At 30.4% G+C, this 19,184-nt stretch overlaps 1 protein-coding gene across 1 annotated transcript in view; it reads left to right on the top strand.

The window, feature by feature from the left end:
* Positions 1-17,107: 17,107 nt before the first annotated feature.
* Positions 17,108-19,184, top strand: part of LOC105624432 (saccharopine dehydrogenase-like oxidoreductase) — a 3,682-nt gene continuing 1,605 nt past the window's right edge. Inside the window, exons 1-3 of the mRNA XM_012205798.1 lie at positions 17,108-17,279; positions 17,381-17,556; positions 17,633-17,952. Of these exons, the coding sequence (XP_012061188.1) occupies positions 17,108-17,279; positions 17,381-17,556; positions 17,633-17,952 (668 nt within the window). The remainder of the gene's footprint in view (positions 17,280-17,380; positions 17,557-17,632; positions 17,953-19,184) is intronic.

The following is a 19,184-nucleotide window of genomic DNA, read 5'->3' as shown; positions in this document are numbered from 1 at the left end:
GTAAGTAATCGACCATCATAGTTGATTATCCTCCTCACATTCAACTATAATTGATTGATTTTTACTTCTACTCCTTAATCTACTGCTACTGCCCATTGTAGACCATGCATAATGCAAATAGAAGTCTGAATAGGAATCTGTCGATCGATTCAGCTCAAGATAATCAATCGTCATTCATAAAAAGTGAAACTTTTTGTATATAAATATCATATAAAATATTATGTTTTATAAAAGAAGGAAACAAGAGTGCTAATTCTAACCAAAAATTTAGTGAAATATATAAAGATATAAATTATAACGAGACACAGCAAATGAACATAGGAGAAATAAAGAAGAATTATTAAATATTACGTCGTAATTCTTATCAAACTTGCCAAAGTATACAAAAACATTCTTATTTACCAACAAATACTTCGTATAATATTCGAGTAATGTACGGAATAAATGGAACAGAATTTGTATATTTTGGAATAAAAAAATGGCTTGATCAATATTTTGTATCAAATTTACATATCTCATCAGATTATTACAATTTAATGTTGACGGAATAACATTGTTATTTCATTCTAGTTCAAAATTTTGGTCAATTCTATGTCAATTACTTTATTGTGAGTCATTTGTATATAATCCATTTTGTGTAGCAATTTATAGCAGAAATAGTAAATCTGTAGATAATCATGATTTTTTAAAAGAATTTATACAAGAAATTAATCAATTAATGTCGGAAAAATTAACAAAAAGGAAAAGAGTTTACATTAAAAATTCATAGTTTTATTTGCGATATACCGGCTTGAAAATTTTTTAAATCAATTGTAGGACATGGAGGGTATGATGCTTGCGAAAGATGTGAAATTTATGGCACTAGTATTTTAGGGAAAAAAATTATAGAAAAACAGTATATCTATGTGATATGTCTTATGAGAAGAGAACTGATCAATCGTTTCAATATCAGTGATAATTATGTCATCATACGACAATCACTGTTAGTTTCTATTGAGCCACCAATAGATATGATAAGAATGTTTCCTCTTGAATACATGCATTTAGCTTGCTTGAGTATAATGAAAAAATTGTATTTAGATATATAGTATTTTGATCATAGCGATAAAAAATTGAAGCCATTTTATCGACACGAATTAGATAAAAAAATTCAATGTTTAACACAGTGGACACCATAGTGAATTCCAACGCAAGCCGCATAAATTAGTTGCTCAATTGAAAGCACCTGAATTAAGATTAATTTTATTGTATATTGGTCCCGTATTATTTAAAAAAAAACTCTTAGTATTCAAATATATAAACATTATTGTTTATTTCACACTGCTTTTAAAATATTATGTAAAGCTCACATTTTATTATTGGGAGTACAAATTAGTCCGTTTCCCTAAAGATAAAGATAGCTCCAGCTGTTGTGAATGGTTCATAGTAACAGCTGATTTTGGCGGTTTCAGAGAGGTTAAACATCTGCTAATGATATTCAGTTTATATCGCTTTGAGTTTCATACAAAAACCTTGATTTTTACTGTGTTTGAAATGTCGAATTTTGTGTTAACCAAGCAGCATTTGCGGGAGGTTTTGATTTTTTGCTTTAATTGGAAGAAAAGTGCGGCTGAAGCCCATCGAATGCTTGTCGAAGTTTATGGTGACACTGCTCCAACTGATAAATCATGTAGAGAATGGTTTCGATGTTTCAAGAATGGAGATTTCAGCGTTGAAGATAAACCTCGCTCTGGACAGCCATTCGAAGACAAAGAATTAGAGGCATTATTCGAAGAAGATCAGAGTCAAACGCAAGAGGAGCTTGCAGAATCATTGGGGGTAACTCAACAAGCCGTTTCTGTACGATTGAGAGCCATGGGAATGATTCAAAAACAAGGAAATTGAGTGCCTTATGAACTGAAACCGAGAGACGTTGAAAAGCGATTTTTCGCTTGCGAACAGCTAATTCAAAGATAACAGAGAAAGTTTTTCGCATCGGATTGTGACTGGAGATGAGAAGTGAATATTCTACGACAACCCCAAGAAGAAAAAATACTACGCTAAGCCTGGTCAATCGTTGCCATCGATCTCAACATCAACATCACGGCCGAACATTCATGATTCGAAGATCTGGTGAGACCAAAAGGGTCTTGTTTACTATAAGCTGCTGAATCCTGGCGATTCCATTACGGGCGATCGGTATCGGCTACAATGGATTTGAGCCGTGCATTGCGAGAAAACAGCCGGAATACGAGCAAAGACATGATAAAGTTATTCTTCTTCATGACAACGCTCGGTCTCATGTCGCTAAAGTCGTAAAAAAATATTTAGAAACGCTCAAATGGGATGTTTTACCGCACCCGCCGTATTCTCCGGACATTGCTTCTTCTGATTATTGGTTGTTCCGAAGGATGCAGCAAGTTACCGGTTCACTTCTTTCGCAGAAATCGAAAATTGGCTCCAAAATTGGATTGCCTCCAAAGACGAGTCATTTTTTCGAGATGGAATTCGAAAATTACCTGAGAGATGAGAAAAAGTAGTAGCGGTGGACAATACTTTAATTTATCTGTTCATTTTGTTTTGAAATAAATGCACAAAAAAAGGATCGAACTAATTTGTACTCCCAATAAATATATACCATATAATAAAGATAAAGAAAGCCCGAAAATATTTAGATAGCTTTTTTGACGCAATGTTCTTACTTTATGGTAATACTTCAATAAGTATTAATGTACATAATTTAATTCACATTATTGATGATGTTGAATTCTTTAATTGCGCATTAATAACAATCAGCTATATATCAGGCTTTCCTTATGAAAGCATGTTAGACAAAATAAGAAAAATAATTCGAACAGTGAATCATCCCTTATCATAGACATGCCAACGTCTTCACGAAATTAATTATATTCATAAGCCAATCTCCATTTCGACTCGGATATTAATTTGAAAAGAAAAGTCATGATGATAAACATAACATACTTAAACTAAATTATAAGAAGTTTATATTAAGCACCAAAAGACCTAATAATAATGTTTTATTAAAAAATGATTTGATAATAATAAATAAATATATAAAAATAAATATATATAAAATATATATAAAAATAAATAGTATATTCTATGGTGTCATTCATTGGAAAATAATACATTTGAAATTAAAGGACAAATTTAGGATAAAATAAAAGATATGTATATGTACTCAATGAAATCAAATCATCTTCAACAGTGGAAATTAACAAGTGTCTATAAACACTTCTTATAATATAAATAATTTATAATACAACTTCTTTTAATATAAATAATATTTACAATAAAATTATGATAATCATTAATGTATAAGAAAGATGATAAGGAAATTGAGGAGATTTATGTTTCAGCATTATTACACGTCGCAGAATTTTAATTAAAAGTTTTTTTTTATGTATAGAATAATATCTTTCTTATTTTGTTATTATCTAAATTTGATTTTATAGTTCTGAATAATACATAAAAATAATGTAAGTAATATATATAATAATATAAATATAAAAATAACTTTATTAGATGTATACAATTACACTCTAAAAATAAATATTTCTTTATAATGTAATATTCCTAAAAAAATCATTAAAATGAAAAGGCTATGTATTCAACAACAGATCTTCAAAAATGTAAACCTTTAAAAATTTTAAATGATTATCTAACAATATATATTACTAACAATATATATTATGAAAAATAACTGATATGATTATCTGATAATATATTACCATGACAAGTAACTGATATATTATAAGGTGCCAATTCAAAGTGAACATACATGTACAAAATGTATCCTCAAGATTTAAACCTTTAAAAATTTAAACCTTCAAAAATTTAAATGATTATATGATGATATATTACCATGACAAGTAACTGATATCTTATTGAAGGTGCTAATTCAAAGTGAACATACATAAAGTATATGTTATCTACATTTAATATAATATGTAATCATGAAAAGTAACTCATATGTTATTGAAGGTGTAAAACGAACATACAAGTAAAAGAGATTACAATTTGATTCTAGAAAATAAATGCTATATGTTGTTTTTAGTGCACAAAATGAAAGTCGTTTATTGAGATCCGATTTGAAATTTATAGCCCATACAATGAAAAATAATTGTTTGTAATTCCAGAGTATCAATTTGTTAATGACTCGGAAAAAGAACGGCCTGCTCTAAAGAAACTTTCGATGGATGGAATATTGAAGTAAAAGAATTATGAAAATAGTTCAGATTAAAAGCCTCTCACCTTTCTTTAGTAAAATTTCGAATTTTCGTATCAACTTCTAATTTTGAGTTTATACCGTATTTTTAGCGAGTAATTTATTGATCAAAAAACGTTATCTTATTGCCTGAAACTAGCAAATATTAAAATATTTAAATCTAAAATTCATAAATAAAAAGTTCTCGGATCAAGTATAAAGAAGCTATATGGTTAAAAAATTTACTGATTATTTGACATAATACCAAGTATGTAAATATGAAACCCGAATTTTTTTATAGAAAATACACGTTTATTGCAATGATAAAATGATAAAAAATATTTTATTCGAAGTATTGCCCATCAGTAGCTATACATTTTTTCCACCTGTTTGACAATTTGTGGATGCCATGCCAAAAAAATTGTTGCTCTTTTGAGCCAAATTTTTGAGCCAAATCATTTAGCCATTCGTACATCTTCATAAGAAGTGAAGCGCTGCTGAGCAAGTGCGTGTCCCATCGACGCAAATAAGTGGTAATCGAACGGAGCCAAGTCTGATGAGTAAGCTGCATGCGAAAATATTTCCCAACCAAATGCCTCAATCGTTTCCAGTTTTGCTGTATGTGATGGTGCATTATCATGAAGCAAAATCACTTTGTGTTGCCTTTTTTGATATTCCGGTCGTTTTTCACACAAAGCTTGATTCAAATTGATCATTTGTTGTCATAGCGTTCAGTATTAATGGTTTCGCCAGGTTTTAGCAGCTAATAGATCACATCTTTCTGATCCCAAACACAGAGCATTGTCAGGCCGCCATGTTTTTCTGAGTCAGTTAACAAATTAATACTCTGGAATTACAAACAATTATTTTTCATTGTATGGGCTAGTATAAATTTCAAATCGAATCAGACATTTCATCAAACATTTCATCAGGACGCACCCAAGTCGCTCCCACCTCCATAGTCCGCTACATTAAAGCTATTGAGCAATAGAATTTTATATTATATTATAAACACTATCGTAAATATATACATTATAGGATTTTTAGTTTATTTAGAGCTTTATACTCTAGGCGAATCTTGATTCCCGCATGATGATGTAGCGCGGCCAATGGAGAAACCCCGCGCATTAATACACGCGACTCGCGAATCGCGAGCGTCCTGCAGGAACAGGCAGGTGCCGACGAATCAGTTTAATGTAGGCAACCTGTGGAAAAGGCACGAAATAACATATCTTTGTTTAAGGAAATCTTGACCTTCCTGTAATTTTCTTATAGATTTTAGAAGCGGGATTCGATTCAGAATTCATGCTGATATTTGTACCGAAGCATATGCGTCGTAATATACGCGTCAGTTAGATACGCATCGAATTACGTGCGCGGCTGTGAAAAATCGTTCAAAGTTTCGCAACAGGATAGTACGTTACAAGTGTCCATTTTGCTGTATAAAAAGCAAGATGGAGCTGTGTGTCGGCCTGCCGGGTCATGATCGCGAGAAAGTGACTGAGTGACTGTTGTGTGACTGAATACATAATTCAATAGTGATTACGTATACGAACGATAAGAACACGAAGAATTTTTAAGACTACCCCGTCGTGCAGCTCAAGGAGTTGTTGAAGGCGAGAGATCTGTCGATTGTGAGTAACAAGGCCGACTTGATATTACGTTGGCAAGAACACGATCTCGAAATATGGAAAACTGCCAAGGCGGAGGTATTATCTGGCATTAAATCTCTTTTGTGACACAGGGTCGCAATAGAGTACTACGGAGAAGATTCAGTCGCGGATCGTTCGAGCTCGTCCGACGCGAAAAGGATCTTCTCCGACGCGAGATCGAGCCGATGCGATATGAGGCCAAGCGAGGCACAGCACCGGCCAGCGAAAGTCCTAGCAAATATAGACGAGGATCATCACCATGGACATACTGAGCGAATTCGAAAAACTGATTAGAACCGCTGGTTAAAAAGTCATTAGAAACTGGTCATTACAAACTGGCTAGTTTCACTAGATATTGCCGAAACAAATGTCGCTCAAACTGAGACAAATCTAATTAATAATACTGATCAAATACTAGAGAGTAACTGATATTCCTGATTAATTACTACCTATATTCTGGCTTATTTTCTACTCAGATATTTTAAATGATTCATACTTAAACAAAGGTTGATAATATTCTATACATCCTTTATAAAAGTATATAAATTTTCTTAATATTGCAAAACAATTTTCGCTCAATACAGTTTTGGTTAAAAATATTATTGGTTAAAAATATCTTGTTAATCATTATTTAATTTTTCAGCTAAAAAATTAATTTATGACATTACTGTTGCTGCAAATTATTCTGTGTTTCTTTAAACTTACGTATAATGTCGATCATGGCTTGATAAAATAACTGTTATAATTTATTTAAAATAAAATATATAAAATAAGTTTCAGAAATTTATTTAAAATATAAAATCGTAGGAATCGATACAAAAACTGATACTATTTATTTAAAATATTAAATAAGAAGAAATAAGATAGAAATGTTGTTATGTAAAATACAATGAATACTAAATAACTCTTTTATTTTAAAATAAAATATGAATGACAGAATCATTTACATCTTATTCTAAAATAAAAGAGTTATATTATAATTATATTTGGTAAAAAGGGACTGAAAATTTGCATAAAGAAACATAACTTCGTAATTTTATAAAATGTTATAAGAAATAAAATTTATTAAATTAACTTGTTTGAATTTTCAATTTTGTTTATTAAAATTTAATATTTTTTAATTCTTTACATACAAGGTCATGGAGATTGGCAATGACAATAGATTGAATTTTCTTGACACCACTTTGACAATAAAAGAATTATTTTCGATACATATCACAAAACTTTTCGGGAAAGTTCCTAAATTTCCAATCATCCTCTTTATCATAAAAGAGGCATAATTATTAATTTCGTTGATAAAATATTTCTGTTATCACATCCTCGGTTTCAATATAACAATCTTGTTGAAGCTATTCATATTTTTCTTAATAATGGCTATCCTCTTCCTTTTATTTTTTTCACAATTGAAAATCGATTAAAATTTCACATACACAATAAACATATTACACACAATTTACAAAGAAAAATTTTTTACAATTTTATTTTCCTTATGTTAAATCTATCTTCGAAAGTTTCTCACCTATATCCAACATGTTTCACTGTAAATTATCATTTTTACCAACACCTTGAAAAGTTTTATTAAGAAAGGAAAGGACAAGTTAGAATTGCTTTCTAATCAAAATATGATCTACAAGATCTCATGTGATGATTGCGAGGCTAACTATATTGGTCAAACCAAGAGAAAATTAAGTATGAGGATATGTAAACATATTTCGGATATCAATAAAAAAATGGGTTCTCCATTGGTCATTTCTGATCACAGTATAAATCTCAATCACAATTTTAGATGGAATGAAGTGAAGATATTGGACAGCGAATCTTCATATAATAAGAGATTCAAAATGATACACATAAAAAGACAAAAACAAGGCCTAAATAGACAAAACGACTCAGAATCTTTGCCTGAATCCTATCTATCTATTATTCAATCTCTTTCTCCTTCTTAATACCTTCTTGTCTTTATTCCTTCCATAGTTTCATCCACATTTCTATCTCCTCTTATTTTCCTCCTCCTATTACTTTCCAACTAACCTTTACCTTCCTTCTTTCGAATGTCATTTTTGTGATTTCATTTTGTATTGAACATCGGGGGAGATAAGATATTTTTATTTCTTTTTGCATTGTCTCTAAGTTTAACGCACTGTGTATCCGAAACTCTTTTTATTTCAACTTTTGACTTAAGGTATGTTACATTAAAGATATGCATATTTATTTTAGTTGTTACTATATCTAAAATAAAAAACTTCCCAATTAATATAGAGATAAAAAAAATTTTTTATCTCTATCTATCTTAACCTTCATTAATTTTGTTAAGTATTATCTCATATATTACATTGTCTGTATGCTAGTCTTTCATCTCATTTTCTAACATTAAAAATTTGTTATATTAATTATTTATATCCAGTTATATTATTTCAATCTTGCGCTATATTTTCATTTATATTACATGTGTTTTCTACAGGATCATACTCATGTTTGTGTTCTCCTTATAATCGAAAAATTCTCATTCCTTTTATCAAATTGACATCAGAAACATATAACAATTATTGTAACTGCAAGTAGTTATCATTCCCGTCCTTTCCGATATAATTGTAATGTTACGATAATTATTTTTATGTTATCAGCGTTTACCTTAGAGAGCGAAATATTTATTGTATATTATGTTTTGTTTATTTTCCAACCGTTATTTATTATGTATATTTTCATTATTGAGAATAATCCGATCATGATCGAAACGTCTACTGCTAGCATTCTTTATTAAAATTTCAACTTAAAACATTTTCGTTTCCTTTTAGTTTTTTTTTTTGTACTTTCTACTTATCCTGTTCTGTTTTTATATAATAATTTTTTACTCATAGCTCTCTTTTTTCTTTGTTTTTCTGAAATTTATGAGCCTTATTACTGATCAGATAATTTAAAATTTAATTTTAAAATAAAATTTAACTTTTATTTACATACAGTGAGTACAAAAAGTATCCGTACACAGAAAATAAAAAAAACTTTATTTTTAAAAAGTAAATATATTATGCAGTGAGAAATGAGTCATCGAATTAATGTCGAATCGATATAAATGATTTGGTGATTTTAACATTAATTTGATGATTTTAACATGACATGATTTTTACACTAATTTGACGTCGATTTGACGTTTAACGATAATCATTTCTTGTTGGATAATTGACAATTTATTCATAAAGAAGAAAATAGATTTCTTAAAATTATATATATCAAAATGATGTGTATTAATTATTGGGAATATATATAATTGGGAATATAAATAATTTCTGGAATATAAATAATTTCTTTGCAAAAGACAGCGCCACTAATAAACTATAGTTAAAATTGTTTGATGTAAAACGACATATCATAAGATTGGATATCCGACAACACCATAATCTTGAACCTCGCTATTAGCGATTTTGTATCAGCATCATATATTTTTTTTGTACGAAAATGTCGAGTTTTGAGCGAATAAGCGTCATTTGCGGGAACTTTTGATTTCTTTAATGAGATTCATAGATTGCTTGTAGAAGCATATGGTGATGTTGCCTTAAGTGAGAGAAGTTGTCGTGAGTGGTTTCAAAAGTTTAAGAACGGTGAATTTGACGTCGAAGACAAAGAACATAGCGGAAGGCCGAAAGTGTACGAAGACGCGGAATTGGAAGCATATTGGATGAAGATTTGTGCCAAACGCAAAAAAAACTTGCACTTACATTAGGAATGACTCAACAAACAATTTCATATCGTTTGAAATTGGGAATGATTCAAAAGCAAGGGAATTGGGTTCCATATGAACTGAAGCCGAGAATCGATTTTTCATATGTGAAATGCTGCTTGCCAGGCGAATAGACGAAAGGATTTTTTGCATTGTATAGTCATTGATGATGAAAAATGGATCCACTACGATAACCCAAAGAAGAGGAACTCATGGGGACCATCTGGCCATGCTTCAATATCGACAGCCAAGCCGAATATTGATGGAAAAAACTCATGTTGTGTATTTGGTGGGATCAGCTTGGTGTCGATATTATGAGTTGCTCAAACCGAACGAGACTGTTACTGGGACTCTCTACCGAACACAATTGATGAAATTGAATCGAGCACTCAAGGAAAAACGCGCCCACTACTACTCCAGGCATGACAAAATTATTCTCCTGCTGATAATGCTCGACTACATGTTGCGACGCCGGTCAAAACCTACTTAGAAACACTCAAATGGGAAGTTCTACCTCGCCGTATTCTCCAGACATTGCTCCTTCCGACTATCATTTATTCCGATCGATGACGCATGGTCTGTCTGAGCAGCACTTCACATCATATGAATGATACCAAAAATTGTATCGGTGATTGGATAGCCTCAAAAGATGAAGCATTCTTCCGACGCGGACCATCTGGTAGCATCCACATGCTACCAGAAAGTTGGGAAAAAGTAGTGGCTAGCGATGGCCATTACTTTGAATAAAACATTATGTACCGTTTTTTCACAATAAATGCTTAATTTTTTATAAAAAAACTGCGGAAACTTATTTGTATTCCCAATAATAGAAAATATATCCGAAAAATAAGCGAAAATTAAAAATTGTATTGTTTGACTGCTCAAAAAGTATTCGTACAGACGAGAAATTTAGCTTCTAAAATCAGGAGTACATGCTAAGCTCGTTTGTTTATATTAGAATTTTATTGTATAAAATTGCTAATTAATATTTATTTCCTACAAATAAGGCTTTTTTTATAACAAATTTCTTTGTACTTTTGCTCTTACTCTAGGAGATACGAAATTAAAATTTTTTTCAAAGACCCATTAAACTATCCCTCCTATGGAAATAGTCAGCACGCTTCTGTCCTGAGAATTTATTATAAAGACGAACCACATCTACTTTCGATACAATTTTATTGATAGTGTCAGAAAATGTATATAGTCACGTAGTTCTCAAATTAAAAATGGATGTACTGGCGATTTCGGCAGAAACAGCAAAAAAACCGGCATGGCCTCTCTCAGATTTCTCTCTGTGCATGGATCCTGACCAGAGAGAGAGAAATCTGAGAGAGGACATGACACGACCCAAAAAACCTGTAACCGCAAAATGCTGCCGCGCACTACTGCCCTTTAACAAAGTGGATATAAACTACATCCACTTTGTTAAAGGGCAGTAATGCGCGGCAGCATTTACATAACAACGTCCATTTTTCTTAGATTATCCACTTTTCAAGGCTGGAGATGATAAATCGATATTTGATTCATATAATATCATGCTATACGTGTAGTACGATTATGATTGAAAAAATTCTCAGAACTTTATGAAAAGAAAATGAAAATAAATAATTTTTGTTTCTTGCAGCTTTTTTATAAAATTGACAGTATTAAAAAATCATTCAAGACCAATATTTGACAATTTCTAGTGATTAATATCTTAATTGTTAACTATTGCGAAAATTGCAAATTGATAGAGGATTTTTTGACTCAGTTTAATCTCTATCTTTACAAAAATAATTTGCAAAAACTTCAGGACTATATATTAACCATCGACCCTGGGCAAAATTCGATGGTATAAAAATCGGTGGTATAAAAAGAGTTCCAAAACCCTGGAAGTAATTGAAGAACGCTGACATTATCAACAATGATGATTGATATAAATTTGTTATTATATTAACATAAGTATTTGGCTCATATATTATTAAATTTATGATTTTTTTTATTATTAAATATTCCATAAATAAATACGCATACTTGCAAAGCTATAATATTCTATATCCCATACAGCACAGAAGATTGAAGCAATATTGCTACAATGTAATATTGCAGAGATATTATAGAAATGTAAATTAACAATATGCCTACAAAATGTCAGTAATATGTAATATTCCACAAACATTGCAAAACTGTAATTCTTTAATTCTTTAATTCTTTTCTTGTTATAATAATAATATAAAAATATAAGTTTGTACAATATTTATGTAGTCTTTTAGTTTGACAATCGTTTTTATTAATTATTATGATATAATAATTAATATAATTCATTTTATTAAATAAAAAATTTATTGATCTATTATTTGACGGCCATTTCATTAGCTAAATTTATATTTATTTTAAATATGAAATCAAAAGATTATATAATATCGAGTTTGAATACAATGCATTATCGGATAAGACGATAAGCAATTAAGCTGCTGAAAATGATTTATCGAAATAATTATGTGATGTATTTATGCCTGATGTGAACGTAAAAATAAACCAGCGCCTGAATTTTATTGATAAATTTCATATCATCACTTTTTAATCGATTTCAATTGGTTTGAAGTGGTTTCGAATCAAAAAGAATCATTGCGATTAATTTAATCCATGATTAACTTATCAAGCGATTGTATTATTATATTAATGTAAATAATATTTGTAGTTTGTTCGGGGCACACACATACATGCTTTATCCTTACGAATAAATTTATCCTTCAGAATTAATACTATATTTATTGGAATATTTTATCATAAAAAATTGCTTTTGAAAAGCACATATCACTAGAAATGCGATTTGTAGAAAAATTAAAGTTAGTGAAATATATGTATAGAAATAGTTTTCATTTTAGAGTCTTCGTAAAAAATGTATTCAAATACATTATATTACAATTTTGCTGGAACGTTTTGTTGCAATATGTATAATAAAAAGTGGACATTTTAACATTGTTAGAATTTTGCAACAATTCAGCAATGTTTCGCAATTCACCATGCAATATTGCAATGTTTCAATGAAATTATTTTACAATGTTTCTGCAATTTTTCTGTGCTGTATATATGATATATATTGATATTGCAAAAAAATTACATTAATATTTTTCTCTGCAGTTATCATCTCTGTTACAATATAATATATAATATATAATAATCGAACTTTGACGATAACACTGAAATCACAATTTTAAAGAAAAATTGAGTATTATTGAATTCTAAATGGATAAATACATCTACTAAACTAATAAATCATAAAATTAGTATTGGGTTGTCCGGAAAGTTCGTGCTGACTAACTTATATAATTTAATAAATGTATACTAAAATTGTAAAATGTATAATAAAATTTAATCTTCTGCGTTTCAATTTTCCTTCAACATCGGCTTTCCGGACAATCCAATACAATATTATCAGTTTTTCTTCCTTAATCATTTCATTCGCAAGGACGAGAACTCCCGTATGGATGTCGGTCTTTAATAGTATCTTGTCAGTGTCAAGGCCAATGGTTTTTAATAATATTTCATCGGTATACTTATCTGACCTAAATACCGTGAATGCAATATGTATACTCCCATCATGGGGGAGGGGGGGGGGAGGTATTTCCTTTCTAGAGTGGATTGGCTCCAATCAGAAGAAATCGGGTCACATGTAATTTCACTCACTTTCTTGAGTATAAACTGTATATTGCAGTTAGTACGAGCGCAATTCGTCTCGTAGAAGAATATATCTTTTGAGGAGAAATTTCGATCTGTTCAGTTCTTAATTTGGTTCCATAATTTCGTAAGTATATTTAGTGTAAAAATTATTACTTTAAACTCTTTCGCAGGGTGTCTACTTATTTGAGATATCAATATATATTAAATATAGTATTTCACTTCAAAGTTGAAGTGTTTAAAATATATATATATATATATCCCTATTTAAAGCTTATTCAAAAGTGATCTTTTTATTCACTAAAAAAAAGTTTTTTTTAACAATTTTTTAAAAAACAATGAGATATAAAACTTGATATCACAAGGAATAATATGAAATTTGTTTGAATATGGCTTCTGGTAATTCGTTTTTAAGAAATCATTAAGCAAAATAAGTAACATAGTAAGTAAAGCTATTTTTTCGATCGGCGGCAGTAGCGAAAACGGGAGGCATTTTATATTGTATAAAAAAACTTGTATAAACACATTAACACTTATGAAATATCTTATACTATATAAAAGTGAAATAAATTTTCATAAAAATTTTCATAATGGTAAGCACTAATGTGCTCATTAGGTTGAGCACAACTGCAATCGGAGAACATCCTTGATATTGTTGCAAAAATAGCCACGTATACAAACTGAATATACTTACATAGCTGAATAACTAATAAAAAATATGCAATATTTCTGACAATGACAAATGTTAAATCTAATAATATACGTATCATTGAATGCAATATTAATAGTCTTACACCAACTTTTTATGCGAAAACGCAACTTCTGAATAATATAATCGCAAATCTATTCTCGCCTGTGAACTCATTGGAGACTGGAAAAAGGAAATGTCATAACAAAATCATTTAGAATCATAATTCGCTGTTTGCGCATGTCTAATTAGTTAAATCGATTTATTACGAGAACTTAGCAAACTTAAAACGTAATTATTTTCAACCTTTATAATTTATATCTTGCATGTTGTAATACTTGAACTATGATCCGTTTTTTTTTTCACGTATATGACAATTATTTGAAAAGTTTTGAACCTCAACATGAAGATGGTATTACTCGTGAAAATCATTCTGTATTATAATCATACATATTTTGAAAAATAATTGTGAATATATCCATTATGAACACTCAATTGTTGTTTGACAATCATTTGCCCAATGATGTCAATGTTTTTGTAAAAATTGAAAAAATTGGATATCGATGATCGCCATAACAAAAATTTACGAATTGCGATTCGAATTAATTAACACTGAGAAAAAAAAATTTATTCAACAAGAAAAATGTTATTTAACTCAACAAAATGCTGCGGTCGAATACAAATAAATATCAATTATGTAATAACAGCAAAGTATTTTGTTCAATTACTATACAATTTTAAATTTGGCTCAATCAAACTAAGTTATTGCAGACAAAATGTTTATTTGATTTGAGAATATATATTTAATTGAATAGTAACTTATTTTGATTAAATAACATTAATTGAGATAAAAGGATATGTGTCAAATAAAAAATATAATAGAACCAAATTTATATTTAAAATGAAAACATATCATTAACGCTCAACTTTTTTACAGTAGAAATTTGTACATACCAATATTATCGTGACATTCATGTATAGTTTATTTGATTAAACATAATAAATCATAGTGACAAAATAGACAGTAGATAGAACTTTATATTTATTTGATGCGATAATATCTTTTTAATGAAGTAAAATATTTTGATTATCTCATAATAATTTAAGTTGAACAAACTATCTTTCTTGTTTGTTCAAATATTTATGAAGTATATTGAGTATGAAGACGCCTTAGTTTAACAAAATATTTGTTTCCCTTGAAAATCATTATGGTTAATGTAACATAAAAAGTCTTGTCAAAAACTAACTAATTTATTTGAGTAACAGTTATTTGATTAACTTTAACGAAAAAAAAAAAACTTTTTTTGTTATTGCTTTTTGTTATGTTTTGTTATTGCTACTATTTTTCCAGTTCAATTTGTTATTTATTGGTTTCGCATATCTATATATGTTTCTTGTCTTATCAACTACAATTAATTATTGAAAGGTCAAGATTTGAACCTACGAACGATAACCTAAGACCGCGGTCCGATTCATGCTCACAACGCTTAAAAATCATTTCATCCTTGTTGTTTGTCAAATGTTAAACAAAGACAAATGATGCTCATGAACGTTGTCAGCATGAATCGAATCACTTACGCTAAGCTAATCACACGCTTGTGATCGATTGGTGTCATTGCCAATGTTACTTATACCTCCTATTGTAATCATTCTTTCATGCCTCTGCTGACAGTTTAATATTATTATTTGAAGAGATTACATGGAAATGAAATAATACGCTGGTATTTGTTCACTTAGTTTGGAAATGATAATGACAAAACAATTCTCTGTCTCGAGAGATCGTAGCGAGCGTGTTTCGTTTCTGCCTTCACTATTTTTCAGTAATATTTTTAATAACAGACATTCAACAAATATTCATTGCAATTAAATTGTCTCGCTCATAAAAGTTTCCTATAGATAAAATAATAAATAGTTCTCCAAAGTATAATTTGAAAGCACTTCAAACAGATACAAAACAACAGGTACAGAACATTATGAAATTTAAGGTGTGTTCGGGAAGACACAAATATGATGTTCTATTAAAAAAAAATCAATTCGACTTTGATTCGATTTTGATGATAGATATTTACTGCCCAAGGTCAAGCGGATATGATCAGTGAATAGATCTTTTTAAATCACACAACTTTTGTCTGAAAACGTTTTTTTCAAAAATGCTTTACTTTCAAGATATTCGACCATTTCCAGACTTTAACATCCTGTATGCATAGATATATACATATTTGTATATACATATTTGTAGAATATTAATTAAAAGCTTAGTAGCGCGCGCGAAGTGCGCGCCTGTGTAGTAAATACAAGAAATGAATGAAAGGTAATGAATAAAAGAAGATCACTATTATCGAATTTAAAATTGAAAATGTTCTGATGTACTATCGACTTCGATCAAATTCGGTCGCTCCAATATCATCTTAAAACCTTATTTGGAGGATTTATTTCACATGTGAAATACTACGCTCTTTATATACTCTTTCTCAGGTGATTTTTATTTACGAGTTAATGTATCTTCGCCGTAATCCTCTGTTGGCAGAGATGCATAATGCTCATGGACGAGTGTATGCTCATGATTTTCGTGATAACATTTTGTTAGCAACGAACTACAATGGCATCGATTAAAAAACTTAATAACTTGAAGACATAATATACAACGGATGGATCGTTATACATATTTTGTTGCCGTCATATTTTCATAACGCGGGATCGAGAATAGAAGTCGTAGCAGTCACAGGGTCTTAAGTTGTAGAAAATTAACCAATCACAGTCGAATATAAAAAGAATAATCAATGATTGATCAATTTTCTACTTTTCGACTTAAAATCCTATGATTTCTATTGTAGATCCCGTATAATGTTCATGATAGAATGATTAATCATTCCTTGTTGTTATGTCATTTTACCGACAGCATAACATACCGTTATTGCTAACCGTTTGTTTTGAAAATTTCATCAACTGATTGCATACATAAGCAATTACGTCGCTGTATTTGTAACGTGTACTATTTTTATGTCAGCAAATGTATGCCAAATATGTATAAGACAATTCATACAATGCATCAGTTTGTTCAATAATCTATACTAAATCACGCTTGATTATCTTGGTATTAATAAAAGATATTTTTGTCAAATTAAATGTAAAATTGTAAAAAACATTAATGATTTTAATGATATTTTGCTATAGATTACAGAAAAATGGCAAATGATCGTTTAGATATGGTAATATTTGGCGCTACTGGACATACTGGAAAATATGTAGTGAAAAATGCAATCCATATGTGTAAGGATCAGAAAATGAAGTTCGGTATTGCTGGTCGTAGAAAAGAAGCTCTAGACGCAGTTGTTAAGGAATTTGTCTCAGATATTGGTACATTTAAAACTTAGAACTGATTATTTCAATTATAATATTGTAGTAAATCACTTTATTTATTATTTGCAAATGTTATCATGTTACATACATGTTATTAGCGGATGTATCTGTTATTCTGGCTGATGTAAAAGATGAGGAATCTCTCAAGAAAATGACGGAGCGAGCAAAGATACTTGTCAATTGTTGTGGTCCATACAGATTTTATGGAGAACCCGTTATCAAAACATGCATTGCTACTTGTACTCATTATGTTGATATCACTGCTGAAGAACAGGTAATTCAACAACGTTTATGCAATAGTACAATGATCAATTGATGATTTCTCTCTGATATCTTATTATTTTATTTAGTTTATGATTGAAATGGAATTAAAATATAACGAAGCAGCAAAAGAAGCTGGCATCTACATAGTAAGCGCTTGCGGCTTGGACTGTATTCTTAGTGAGTTGGGAGTTATTTTTACGCAACAGAAATTTGAAGGAGAAATGAATGCTATTGAAATATATATGAGCATGTGGTTAAGCGCTATTGACAAGATAGGTCCGATTTGCAATTATGGAACTTGGATAACTTTTGTATACAATCTGGCTCATGCAAAGGAATTACCTGCATTACGCAAAAAATTATATCCTATCAAGTTGCCTGAATTCGTTCCGAAATTAAAATCAAGGTATACACGATTCTATATCTTACATGTCTTGCGTATATTCATAAATCATATTTTTTCAACAATAACTACTAACAATAAATCAAATATTGAGTGTGGGAAAAAGTTTTTTCACTAGATGGCATTAAATGCTCAGCAATGAGCAACTACTAATCGCATCGGCAACACTAGACGTGCGTTTAAAAAGTGACATTTTAACCTTTGTTTTGAGCCGAAAAGCCAAAAGATTGAAATCGGTGAAGTGTATCAAAAGTTATTTTATTTTGAAAATGGAAATAAATAAGGAAAAAATTCGCTACATTTTGCAGTATCACTATGATAAAGGCAAGAATGCTGCACAGACTTGTGAAAAAATTTGCGCTATTTACGGTGAAGATACTCTATCAAAATCAGCATGGAAATGGTTCGCTCGCTTTCGTGCTGGAAATTTCGATGTGAAAGATGAACCTCGTTCCGGTCGACCAATCACTGAAAAGTCCGATGAAATCATGGTAAAAGTCGAGCGTGATAAGCATGTGAGCACTGTGGAGATTGCCAGGGAACTAGACATCGACCACAAAACAGTTTTAAATCATTTACACAAAGCTGGATACAAAAAGAATCGATGTTTGGGTTTCTCACGAGTTGAGTGTTAGGAATATGATGGACTGAATTAACATTGTGATACACTGAAACGGAATGTAATTGATTGAACCATTTCTGAAGAGAATGATAACTGGTGATGAAAAATGGATCATCTATGATAATCCAACTAGAAAAAGATCGAATAAAGAAAGGAAAGAAGGCGCAAGCAATCGCAAAACCTGGATTGACGAGGAAGAAGGTGATGTTGCGTGTGTGGTGGGACTGGAAGGGAATCGTTCACTATGAGCTGTTATCGTCCAATCAAACAATTAATTCCGAACTCTACTGTGAACAACTGCAGAAATTACAACAAGCAATTGAGAGGAAGCGGCCAGAATTAATCAATAGGAGAGGTGTCATCTTCCATCACGACAACGCTCGACCACACACATCTTTGATGACTCGGCAAAAATTGCGAGAGCTTGGCTGGGAAGTTTTAATGCATCCACCGTATAGTCCTGACATAGCCCTCAAACTAGCATTTGTTTAGATCTCTGCAGAACTCTCTTAATGATGTAAAGCTAGGTTCAAAAGAGGCCTGTGAAAATCACTTGAAGCAGTTTTTCAGAAACTACAGAAGTTCTATCGCAATGGAATTATGGCTCTGCCCC

The sequence above is a fragment of the Atta cephalotes genome (assembly GCF_000143395.1).
Source record: "Atta cephalotes unplaced genomic scaffold scaffold00078, whole genome shotgun sequence".
NCBI lineage: Eukaryota > Metazoa > Arthropoda > Insecta > Hymenoptera > Formicidae > Atta > Atta cephalotes.
The sequence above is the reverse complement of the archived record's forward strand: the minus strand, read 5'-3'. Positions and strand labels throughout refer to the sequence as shown.